The 13927-nt window shown below is 34.9% G+C and overlaps 1 protein-coding gene across 4 annotated transcripts in view; it reads right to left on the bottom strand.

Moving 5' to 3' along the window:
- Positions 1–13927, bottom strand: part of ERBB4 (erb-b2 receptor tyrosine kinase 4) — a 1095199-nt gene that overhangs the window by 683167 nt on the left and 398105 nt on the right. For all 4 annotated transcript variants that reach the window (XM_072742096.1, XM_072742098.1, XM_026002035.2 and 1 more), the window contains exon 2: positions 817–968. In XM_072742096.1, coding sequence (XP_072598197.1) covers positions 817–968 — 152 coding nt within the window. The remainder of the gene's footprint in view (positions 1–816; positions 969–13927) is intronic.

Genomic DNA, 13927 nt, shown 5'->3' with positions numbered 1-13927 from the left:
AACTATATTATAGGGATGCTGTCTTTTAAAACATATTAGTTCTTATGCAAAGAATAAATTCATGGGTTTGCCAGAAGACCATATCTCTTTGAAGTTCAGATTGTTCTATTACCTCTTCTGGTTAAAGCAAAACAGGAAACTGAAGGCATTAGGCACTGAAAATCTGTTTAACAGACTAAGGCTGCGAATGAGAGCCAAAACAAGTTTGCAGAAGGACTGGTTGTCTCTGCGTAACTTTATATACACACATATGCATCTACGTGCATACGTAGATCAACCTACATGAGTACGTGTAGTTCCCTGTGTCTAATTTAACAAATTTGTAGGTTTTCAAAAATAGATGTCATTTTTCTTCTGCAGATAACAGTATTAGTCTTATTACAGTAATATGGAGTAGCCTGAAATTTCCAAAGGGACAGAAAAGGGACAGAAAGTGAGATTACTAAAGTTTCTAATTCTTATCTGATTGGTCCCTTGATTCTCCTAGTCCCCAACCTAGCACTTTTCCTCTTGCCTGCAATTCAGAACAAGGCGGACTTGCTAGATACCACGTACCACAAGCTAACAGAATCTTTCATCAATCTTGGAGTAGCAGTAACTGCTCTGAACTCAAGGTGTCAGTCACCAGGGCACGGTTATTCTTGTTTTTTTCCTATGTGTGCCTCGGTATCTCTTAGCTTCTGCCGCCTATAGTCATGGTCCCTGCTGGGCAGAAAAGCATCACCATCAAATACAAGCAAACTGGTCTGTCTTTATGCATTGTGACACTACTGTCCACTCACAGAGAAGAGAAGAGAAAGAAAGAGACAGCTTTACCCGCAGAAAGGAGAGGTCCCGGTTGTGCTCGATGCTGGTTATCTCCAGGTTGCCCATGACTACCTCACAGTTCTCATAGTATTTGCGCAAAGCTCGATACTGCTGCTCCAGGTCAGAGAGAGAGCTCAGCTTGTTCTCTGTTCCTGCACACACTGCCAAGACAAGAAGATACAGAGGAGGTTACATAACCTTCCTATGACATGCACAATGACAATGTCTCCCTCAACTCTCTATTCCACACGCTCTACTCTGATTCCCTGAATTAAAGTATTTTGAATGCCATGAACACCCATAAACCACACAGATAGGTATCTTCACTTTTATTTTTCCCCAGTTATATTATGATATGATTGACACATAAACATTGTATAAATGTAAGGTATACAATGTATTTGATACACTTACATATCCTAAAATCATTACCACGGAAGCATTAGCTAATACCTTCATGTCCCCTAATCACCATTTCTTTTTTGTAATGACATTTAAGATCGACTCTGTTACAACTTTCAAATATATAATATAGTATAGTAATTATAGTCACCAGGTTCTTGCTTAGATCCTCAGAACTTAGTCATCTTATACCTGGAAGTCTATGCCGTTGATGGGTATCTCCCCATTTTCCTTACCCCTAAGCCCCTGACAGCCACCACTCTACTCTCTGTTTCTATGAGTTCAGCTTTTTTAGATAAGACATGTAAATGATATCATAGTTTTATATTCCTAAATTGCATGAACTAATAAGCACAGAGAGTAAGATGGCATGGATTCCAAAGAAACAGAACAGAGAGGGAAAATTAAAACCGTCGCATTTGTAGTATATACATTTTAAACATACACTAGAAACAGAATATTTTATAAAATGTGAGCTTTTTTGGTATCAACTGGGTCATCTCTGTATATTCATTAGTATTCTAAGGTATGATGGACTACTAGGAAAGGAGCTCAGTCTGCCGTCTTCGACAGCATGGATCTTGAGTCTTTTCACAGGTGAGCACTGAGGGTACACACACGTGTGTTTTTTATTTTTGATGTGTTGGTATTTTCCTTGACTTCCAGAAGCCAGAGTTTTAGTTGTTACTTATGATTTGTATACCTGCCTGTACAAGATCTTTATCACTTAATGTACCAACTTTAATCTTCAATAGACTGAAAAAAAACCCTAGATTATGAATCTTGTAATAATAGTATGGAAAGTTGAAAAAGAAATGGGTGTGAAATAATCTTCTTTGAGTAAGTTATGTAATATACCCAAAGTAAGACAAGATACACTGTGTAAACTTTGAAGACACTGGAACAGAGCTACATAATAAAGTCATAGAAACAGTTACACATTAGGCACACAGAAATGACAAGTCATAATGCCTTGGTGGTATTCAAGGGAATGGGTTTCAAGCAAACAGCTTCCCATATACAAAGGGAAAAAAAATCTAGATGGATACATTCCAATAATTAAGACCTCTTAACAACTGTTGTTGCTCACTGACATATCACAATGAACAAAAATCTAAATCTAAAAGTCTTGAAGAATAATGTAGACCTTTGCTCATAAGGGAAGCTCATTGCTAAAACCAAACAAATGAACAACCATAATCTTTCTTTGTCTGCATGTCTAAAGTTCATCAAACGGTATATTTTCTAGAAATAGTCTCTATAAGTGGTATTATCTTTCTAAAAGATATATTGAAGGCAAACCCCTGTTGTCCGTGACTATGACCTTGTTTAGAAACAGAGTCTTTGTAGGTGTAATTGAGTTGAGATGAAGACATTAGGGTAGGTCCTAAATCAAATATGATAGTGTCCTTCTAAGGAGAGGAAAGCACCATGTGGACACAAAGATCCACAGTGAGGGAAAACAACAACAGAAAAAAAATATATATATATAACTAGAGAGGCAAAGATGGGAATGAGATACAGCTGCATGCCAAGGAATATCAAGAATTGATGGCCATCACCAGAAGCTAGGAAGAGGCAAAGTAAGATTTCTCCCCAGTCTCAGGGGCCCTGCTGATACCTTGATATTGGAATTTTAGCCTCCAGACCTGTGGAAGAATAAATTACTATTGCTTTATAGTCTGTGGTACTTTGTTACAGGAGCCCTAGAAAACCAATATATAATCTTTAGACTGTTCCTGAAATCTAACATATAAAGACATGTTAAATATCATTTCCTCTCTCCAGGTTCCCGCCAGCTTATTACCTCCAAGCTACCCCCCTGCCTCCTCCCTTTCTGAGTGCCAAGTCGCTCAACACACCATGCTGGAATTCATTTGCTGCCACTGAGAATGCAGCTTTTGTAGAGTGCTAGGGATGGAGGCAAAGACTTCTGGAATCCTCAATACGCATTCTCCTCTTCCTTCAGAGGCATAGACTACATAGCCTTCAGCTGAGCATGTGGCCACCTCAAATAAAGATTTCAGTTCACTGCTCCCCTCGGAGGTAATGGTGTATGGCACTTTGCCAGAACTTCATTTAAAACAGGTTGGAGCCCACGTTGTGCCTTTCCTTCACACCTTCCTCCAATGTGCTACCTGGAAGGGGATGGATGGCTAAACCTTGAATCACCTTTTTAGACCATAAGACCTAGAGACACACCCTAGATATTTTCTGAGAAATGAACTAAAAATAACTAGGGTTTTTAAACAATTAAGGTTTTACATTACTTTATTATCATTAGCATAAAGAGAATGGTGAATTTTGGTTGTAGCTGCTAAAATATTATATATAAGAAAGGTTAGGGGATCCCTGGGTGGTGCAGTGGTTTGGCGCCTGCCTTTGGCCCAGGGCGCGATCCTGGAGACCCGGGATCGAATCCCACGTCGGGCTCCCGGTGCATGGAGCCTGCTTCTCCCTCTGCCTGTGTCTCTGCCTCTCTCTCTCTCTCTCTGTGTGTGTGTGTGACTATCATAAATAAATAAAAATTTATTTATAAAAAAAGAAAGGTTAAGTTCTAGTTACTTGCTTTTGACCCTAAGTAATTTTTACTATTTTGTCTGGTTGTTTGACTAACTTCAATTCAGAATGAAACTACAAAATCATTCTTTTTTTGTTTCTGTTTGTTTGTTTTTATTCATACTCCAGTTAATGTATAGTTTAATATTAGTTGCAGGTGTAGAATTTAGTGACTCAAAACTTACATATAGCACCCAGTGCTCATCACAAGAGGTGCGCTCCTGTTTTTCTTTTTTCTTTTTCTTTTCTTTTTATGGAGAGAGAGAGAGAGCCCCCAAGCAAGTGTGAAGGAAATGGCAGAGGGGCAGGGAGAGAGGGAGAAGGAGAAAAGGAAAGGAAGAGAGGGAAAGGGAAAGAGAGAATCTTAAGCAGGCTCCTTGCCCAGCACAGAGCCCAAAGCCGGGCTTGGTCTCAAGACTCTGAGATCACGACCTGAGCTGAAATCAAGAGTCAGACACTTACTGACAGAGCCACTTAAGTGCCCCTAATAGTGCCCTCTCGCCCCATCACCTATTTCACCCATCCTCCCTCCCACTCACCTATCTGGTAACCACCAATTTTTTCTCTATAATTAAGAGTTTGTTTCTGAAGAAAGTACATCACTCTTGATCATTTGAACATTTTACTGATTCTGTGGGAGGTTCACTTATTAAAACTAATAAACACAAAGAAAAAAATGAATTTCTGTTGATAAGGACAACATTTTTCAAATAAGCAGGGAACAAGAAGTGATTGATTCATGTACATGATCCTTATCAGCCAATATCAAAGCCCAGCTTTTTTTCCTCCCAATATACTATAGAGACTCCCTAGGAGTCTCTATAATCCATAATCTTTATTTTATTGCTCCTAGCAAATTTATAACAAAATCTTTATAAACTTCTAAAGTGTCTGTTGAGAAAAGGTACTATGATATGGGTTTATGAAATATAGATTTCAATTATTTTAAATTCCAATGAGAACAAGCTTATATTTTTAAACTACTACTGCTGGAGAAATTATACATTGATTAATAAACTTGCTGCATTATTTCTAAAATACGTACAATGCCACCTGTACTTTAATATCAATATATAAAAATTAATACGAAAGCATCTAAATGAAAAGTTTTCTAAAATAGCTAGTATATTCTGATCTTTTCTACAGAAACAAACAGATTTTGGGAGAAATATTTATTCATATAACTATAATAACTAAGTATTTTTCCATGTTTCTCATCCTGCATATATGAAAAAAATTATACAAAATTTTTATTATTAGTTATTAACTACTATTATGATAATCTCCTTACATTAAGAAACCCACCAAGGCTAATAACTCTTTGAAGTAAGGTGTAATTTATTAATTGTTCTTTGTGTTTACTGAGCTATAGAGCAGAGTGCTTTGCAATAAATTATCATTTAATAATATGTATTTACTTGCTATAAAAACAATTATAACCGGTATTCAGAAAATAACCATCAATTCAGAAAAGTTTCCATTGTTTAATAAATGATCAGCTGTGTTTTGCATATACCATATGAAAACATAAATTTGGAATATGTTTAGAAATATTTTTCAACAACAACAAAAAATCCTCCAATAAACAGAAAATCTGATTAATTAGAATATTCTCCAAACATTCTGGTATTTGAAGTTTTTACTATACACACAGTTCAACTTAGAAAATATTTTTGTCTCAGGGAGGCTTTTCTGTATATTTATTTTTTATTCAACTCTATTTATAACGACAAATATACCCTTCATAACTTTCAGCTTGAAAGACAGACTTGATTTTAAGAGAACTAGTTTGGATAAATGCATAAAAATCATTTGTATTTCTCTTCATGAAGCCGTCACTGAATGCCTCACAACTTCCATTTGTCAATCGATTTTACCATCAGGCAATGTATACAAGACAATGCTTAAACCATCAAGTTTCATTGATTTCACAAAGTTGTTTATCAAACAGAATTGAAAAATCTTCCTTACCAGCCAAAACAAGTTTAACGAAATTCAGTCCCCTTTGTCAACACTATTATTAAGTCCTTAAACTATAAGCCTATAATACTTCAAGTTTCAAAAGAATCCTGAATTTACTTGGGCTTCCTAGAGTTTTTATTCCAACTGTAACTCCAGCAGGAAAGCTATATGTGAGGCCTTAATAAATTCACCAATTATTCTATTTGGTATTGATTCAGCTACAAATGTAGCTATAGTTGCAAACATGGGCTTTTTATTCCTGTTAAGATTTATTACTAACAGTGAGTGAACTACATAATCTTCCTTTAGTAAAAAATTAGGAATACAATTAGGAGCTCATAACAATATACAAGGGCAGGTTAACAAAATTATCTGTTGGATTCATGGGGAAAATAATGTTAGAAGCAGAATGATAAAACAGTAACAATTTCCATATTAATACTAAAAATCAATTATTGCCTCCAGGCTTGTTATGGCTGTGGAAACTACTCCTCCATTTGCTAGACAAGAGGGTAAAATCAATCAATAAATCAATCAATCAATCAATCAATCAAATTTTTGGCTTTCAAATCGAAAGCTTATACGAGATATGAATTAAAGAAATAATTATTTTTAGCATCTACTGCTGACCTAGTATCATGAAAAATATATATATTGATTAAATGTGATAGTACAAGGTACATAGTAAAGAAGCAATGAGTCATATATATAAGCTGTAGATAATTCATGGACTGTCTGTATAGAAAAACACGTATTTGGTAACTTGATAAATCTTCTAATTTTTCTATCTGATTTAATAATAAGAAGTACTTTCTTGGAATGCCTGGGTGGCTCAGTGGTTGAGCATCTGCCTTCAGCTCAGGTCTTGATCCCAGGGTCCTGGGATCGAGTCCCACATTGGGCTCCTAAAGGGAGCCAGCTTTTCCCTCCACCTATGTCTCTGCCGCTCTCTCTGTGTCTCTCATGAATAAATAAATAAAATCTTTTAAAAAAGTACTTTCCTTTTCAGAAATATTAACATAATAAATATGCTTTAGTTTAATGAACATTGTTGGGCATTTAAAAATCTGGAGCTATAGTAAATCTCAAAAAAATAAAATATTTAAATAGCACATAAGAAATAGCCAACATTTTTCGTGACTATTATTGAGTGCTGTTACAGTTACATAGAGATTGCAAGTTTTGGCAGCCCTATGTTCAAAATATATCTGCAAATGAAGCCAAACTTGCCACTTCCACTATTTTAGTCATTTAATACAAGTCACTGCTCTCTCTCTCCTGGACTTTGACAGTAGGTTCCCTTCTGATTTCCTGGATTCCCCACATGTCCTGATTAATTTATTCTCTGCACAGGATCCAGATTATCTTTTTAAAAACAGCACTCCCCTACTGAAAACACTCATTGGCTTCTACTCATATGTATTATATAAATCCAAACTTTTCAACACGGCCTGTAAGAACCCATCTTCAGGTCTTTGCTCAAATGTCACCCCTTCAAAATAGCTTTCTCTGACCATCTTATCTAAAATAAGTAGCAGGTTCTCACACATCATATTCTGTCTTCTTTTTGCCTTCTTTATTTCTGTTTTACTGCTATCTAAAATTGCATTAGACATTTTGCTTGTTTACTTCTTTATTACGTTTTTGCATTACAATGCAACCTCTGTAGGAGGCAATCTCTTTGTCAGCTCAGTACTTGAAAGAACAGGCACATAGGAGGCTTTCAGTCAATATTTGTTGAGTAAATAAATAGACTTTGGAGTCACTAAGAACCATAACTGAGCCAGGGTCAAATATGTTGGTTTTTCCATTTTTAAAAGCTGAATGAACTTGAGCAAGTAACGTCACCATTCGGAGTCTCTGCTTCTGTATTACAAAGTAGGATTTTGCACTAAGTATTTTTTAATAATAAACCAAGCTTAGAGGTTAAGAACAGAGGACCTACAGCTAGATGTCCAGCATAAAATGTAGCTCAATCACTGACCTACAAAGTAATCCTGGACAAGTTACTCAGACTCTGTTATTCTATTTTCTCTTCTGTAAAACGGACATAATAACAACCACCATCTAATAAGCTGGGTGGGGATTAAGTGAGTCTATACATGTAACTTGCTTTGTACAACGTCTGACTCATTGACAGAGTTCATTGTTAGCTATTACCATTTATTCATATATGTAGTATATAGTATGTGTGCATTATGCAATATATTAAAGTAAAACAAAATATACATCTTGCATGGTGATGTGCTCAATCAGCCTGATCTAAAGGAATGAGCAAATAAATAAATAAATAAATAAATAAATAAATAAAGGAATGAGCACTGGACAAAGAAAGTAGAGGATGGGACTCCATTGTTCCAGAACTTTCTAGTCATGTAAACTTGAACAATTATTCTGTTCTCATCGGTTCCAATTTTCTCCTTTCTCAAATAAGATATCTTTATGTTTCCTCTAATCTCGAAAATCCTGTGATTGAATTTATTTCTATGATATTTACTTAAAATCTACTTTATACTGTGTAATTGGCTGAATTCATTGGATGCTCTTGAGTAGGTCAAACCGTGGCAACATCTTACAAAGTTATAAATTAAACATGCGCTTAATGGAATGACCCAACACTCTCATTTGTAGGTCCCTAGATAAATGACGAATTATGTTCCCATAAAAAATACGTACATGAGGGGACTTGCATATAGTTTTGCAGCAACCTGCTTGTCCCGGATTGCAATTCTCTGCTATTCCCAAGTAAAAACAATTTTGTTGGTAAAATAACTAGTAGTTTTATTTTTAAGGTCAACAGTGAACATGTGGAGTTGCTCCAGGAGAGCTTGAAAGCTCCCAGCCTTTCCCACACCTTGCCTTCTGTATCTCTTCTATATGGCCATTCCTGAGTTATAACCTTTTATAACAAACAGATAACCTAATGAGTAAAAATGTTTCTCTGTGAGTTTTTCTAGCAAGTTAATGGCACTTGAGGAGAGAATCTTTAATTTATAGGTAGTTAATCAGAAGTGCAGTTGATCCTAAACAATGTGGGCACTGCTTCTCCATGTAGTCAAACATCCTCATATAACTTTGTCTCCCCCAAAACTTAACCAGTAAATAGCCTACAGCTGACTGGAAGCCTTATTGATGAAATAAACAGATGATTAACACATAGTTTGTGTGTTACATGTATTATGTGCTGTAATCTTAAAGCGAGGTAGAGAAATGAATATTAAAATCACAAGAGAAAAATATGTACATGAATGTTTATAGAAGCTCTACTCAAACTCACAAAAAATTGGAGATAACTCAAATGTCTTCCAATGCATGAAATGATAAGCTATATACATTCCATGAATATCTATTCAGCAATAAAATGAACGGATGATTGATATATCAACATGGAAAATTCTCAAAGGATTTCTGCTAACTGAAAGAAGCAGGGCTCAAAAGGCTACCCACAATTATAAAAGGCTCCATATGATTCTATTGGTACATCATTTTGTAAAAAGCCAAAACTACAAGGATAGAACAGATCCGTGGCTGGGAGGGGATGGAGTAGAGGGATAGTGAGGGTCTTACTAAAAGAGCAGAAGGGAGATTTGGGAAATGGCAGAAGTATTTTGCATACTGACCCTGGTGGTGATTACCTAGACCCCTACAGTTAAACATCAGAGAACTATACACCAAAAAAACATACATTTTATTGTGTATAAACTAACACACACTCACACACTCAAGTTGGCTTGTATATCTGTTAGAGTTAAATATGTTCCTGTATGGATTTAATAAGACATCCTTATTACATTGTTTTCCAGGTATTTTATGCTTTGGTCCTTTTATGAATAATTATATCCAAAGTGATAAAGAAAATGAGTTTATATTTCAGAACTTTTGTATTCTCTATAATCATCTTTTAAGGAACTAAAATAAAGTAATGCCAAAATAGGAACTCTGATTTGTAATTTACATTATATAAGCTGGAAATAAAATATTTTTTTCAATGTAAAAATTGGTACCTTTAAAAAAAAATAGTAAGTGACCCTATAGTGTGTTCTTTGAATCTGTATCCTACCACTATTTTACTGACTTCAAAAGTAATAAAACAGAGAACCTGCTGAAATTAGTGAAAACATTTTCTAAATATACCTGAGCCACACGAAAAGGGCATTTGGCATTGTAGATCTTCACTAATAAGAACTGTAGCTAGGAAAGACAGGCATCCTATAGCACAGACTGAGGAAACCAAGTCCATAGACTATATGTACTGCTATGTGTAGATTCAGCTAAAATTTAATTGATCTCTTACATCTTTTCTTAACCTACACTAGCCTTTAAATGCCCTCTAAGATGTTTAAACTGTTAACTTACATTGCAAAAGGAAATCATCTCACTGGTGATGACCAAAAACTGATACAAAAAATTACACATGATTGTCTCCTGTTTATGAATAATATGTCTTGTGAGTCGTCTATTCTAATTCATTCTTCCCAATAGGTTATCCTTATAATGGGTCCATTTTTTTCCCATTTTATATTTCAAAAGTCAGCCTAGTAAAATCAAAATAATTACAAGTGATTTTAAATGCATGATATGTATCACCAAAAGATGACTTGTAACTACTTGTGTATAATTCTTAGTTCTGGTCCCTCACTATTTTCCTGTTTTTAAATATTTTATTGTATTTTCTCTTAAATTACATCTCATGAAATTCCTATGTGGAAAGCCGAAAAAAAAAAAAAAACAACATAATAGAAAGACTTTACAGATTTAGAAATTGCATTTCTGTCATCTATTCTTGGATAAAATAATATTCCCCTGACCACTGTCTTGCCACAAATCTCTCCCAGCCTTTTTTATTATTCTTCCCACCTCCTACCACTCCCCCACCCAGAATCCTTCTTATTTACTTTGTAGTATTTCATTTCCTATGGAAGTGCTAGGTCCTTAACTTTAATGTAGGTACTGGACTTGACAAGCAATTAAAGCGAACAATTTCCACTCATCAAGGCTTGCCAAATTAGTCATCTGCCATCTGCCCCATCATCTGGCTCTCCTTGAGGTCTTGCTGTGAATCTGGATGCACTCTCTCAGATTAAGAGGGACAGTGCAAACCTCCAAGCTGGTGAAATGCCAGTGGGAGCTAAGTATGTAAACATTAGCAACCATCTTTCTTCCCTAGATGATCATGCCTTCGACCATCCCCTTGTGTGTAATAAAAACCAGCCTCTTTGTGATGCCTTATCACTGTGAGACCTTTGCCATTCATTGTAATTAAAGTGGAGTTTGTGGGATTTTTTTTCTCCTGTTAGAAATATTTAAAAGAAGGAATCAGGCTAGACATTCCTAAACTATGCTCACATATTAAGCCTGGTTTCTTAAGCATTGAAAAGGATGTACATTAAGAAATGCCCTATGGCCTTTCTATTGCACTGGTTGCAGAATGAAATTTTTTTTTTTTCATTCTCTGCATCAGCAAATGTTTACTTGGCTGATAATATGCAATATAAGTGCCTTCTAAAGACATTCAATCCAGCTATATTAGTAGTTGGCAAAAGTGAGCAATAGCAAGAGTAAAACATGGTATGCTGTTAACCACATGCTCCTTTTTAAGGGCCTTCTTCCTTGCAGGCAATCCCCAACTCAGGCTGATGCCTTTATGCAAACGCAGAAAGATGCTTCTCTTCTGGGTGAAATAAAGGCCATGTTAGGCTACATAGCCTGCCATAAGAAGGTAGGTTGCTTTCTATTCCCACATGCCTTATAGTGATAAACCTACATAACTATAAACAAAAGCCCTGATCCACTCCACTGCCCTGGGTCATCAATCCAAACTTGCTTATTCAAGGTAATGATATATCTAAAAAAGAAACAACAATTTTTTTTTAAGTGTGCTAATGTTAGACTTGTGAGAAGTGGGAGTGCAAAAGACATTTGGACCGTATCTTCAGATAATCTACATGTAGAGCCTAATCTAAGGTGACCTTCTAACAAAATGTTTGAAAGTTTTAGAAGCCAGTTCTTAGCCACATAACCCTATTGGATGAAAAAAAACAAAAGCAAGCAAACAAACAAAACACCCAACTGATATGGATGTAGACTACATAATAAAATATGTCATCTTATAATTTATTTTAAATTATTTTCTAAGAGCCTCAAATCTATTTTTTCTAAAGACCAAATTCTATTATCTCCAGTAGGTTGGTGTCTCTAAAACAGATTCAGATGAGCATTGTGTGGTTATTTTTACAATGTAATCAACTTCAAATACTAATTGTAATTAGATGTTTGATAAGAAGATAGTCATCATTAGGACAATATCTGCCATTCATTCATTTCTTCTGTCATGCAATTATTCAACAAATGTTAATTGGGAAATCACAATATATGGGGCTTTGGGCTAACTGTCAAAGGATTAAGAAATAAATAAGACCTGTGTCTCAAATCTATAACATTTTACACTGTAATAGAAACCCTCTGTAAAAGGTTTTAGAAATGGTATTAGTATGCAAATTTAGTTAAGGGCTCTCAATTATAATGTTTTATTTCTGATTTTCATTCACTGTCAAAAAACAAGATTCACAAAGTCAAAATTCATCTTATCTACAATCAAATATGAAGAAGAAAAAAAGATATATATACACATACATATATACAAATGTTTTTTTGTGTTATAAAAGGTGGACATCACTTGTGAGAAGAAATTTTCTGGGAGGTCTTTCTCTGTAATAGTAGTAAATATTGTTACCAAAATATTCAATAGCATCTGCATCTAAGGAAATATGACCCCTTACAAGCAGCTTATTCACCCAGTCAGGTTCATTTCTATCTCCTCCCACGTCATCATTCACTTGTCAAAGAGGACAAAGAGAAACTACTCTGACACAAACAGACTAGACATATTTTTCTAACTATATATTATACTTAAGGCTGATTTTCAATCCAGTTTTGATTCTAGATGACTTAATAACTCTACAAACATTTTACAGCTTTTTCTTTCATTTTAATTCAGAAATTTGATTTTATAGTTTTGAGATATTAACCAAGACGTTCCACTACCAGTATCACTAGTAACTTCCCGACTCATTCCATAGTCTCAAGGGTAGTTAAAAGGGCATGAAATACTACCTGGATGAGTCACTTAACTTGGAATGTTTTCCCATGAAAGTTTCACTCATCTTTGGATTTAAAGATATATCGTTTGAGATCCTGTTTTTATTTCCTTTGGATATATTTAGATCCAGATGTGGGGTTGCTGAGTTATTTGACAGTTCTATTTTTAAGTTTCGGAAGAACTTCCTTACTATTTTCTGCAGCAGTGAGTACGGCGGGGTTACAGGGGGGGAAGGTGGGAGAAACAGAGAGATGTCCATCAAAGGGTACAAATGCTCAGTGACAAGATGAGTAAGTTCTGGGCAACTAAAGTAGAGCATGATGATTGAAGTAAATAATATTGTATGATATACTTCAAGTAGCAAAGAGAGAAGATCTTAAATGTTCTCTCTACACACATACACACACAAAATGGTAATTATGTGACATGATGGAGGTGTTATCTAAAGCTATGATGGTAATTATTTTGCAATATGTAAGTGTATCAAATCAACATATTGTACACTTTAAACTTACACAATATATATATCAATTATATCTCAATAATGCTGGAAACATTAAATTAATTTTTAAAAGTCTGATATCCTACTTGGAGGCTTTGTAAATGGTACAGCATGTTAACAAATCTGTAAGATTTAATGTAAAAGTTCAATTTTTAATGGAATCAGCATCATTCAATATGATACATAAAGAGCTGACGTGACATTTAACAAATTCTTTTTATTATTGGACATGACCTCAGAAATGCCTTTTACATTTAAGTGAATACTTAAAAAAATATATATATATATAAGGGCAGGATATTTGCTAGATAGTGATAACACATTTGAACTCTTTTTCCCTCACTGTGGTTTTCTCAAAAGTGTTCAGGCAATGATAATAAAAGATTAAATGCTGAAGTGTGTTATAAATCCCTTAATTTATTTTATCTGAGACAATCTGGTAATACAGGTATCAAAAATATCATATTCAGCACTCAGGCATAGGAGTTTTGTAGCATCAGATTCAATTTTAGAAGTAGGGAATGACCTATGATTTTCTTTCTTTATATAAACTAGAACTAGTAATAAGGAAGAAAAATCCTAAATTATAGATACAA

Source organism: Vulpes vulpes, chromosome 16 (assembly GCF_048418805.1).
Source record: "Vulpes vulpes isolate BD-2025 chromosome 16, VulVul3, whole genome shotgun sequence".
NCBI lineage: Eukaryota > Metazoa > Chordata > Mammalia > Carnivora > Canidae > Vulpes > Vulpes vulpes.
This window is presented reverse-complemented; position numbering and strand designations above follow the sequence as displayed.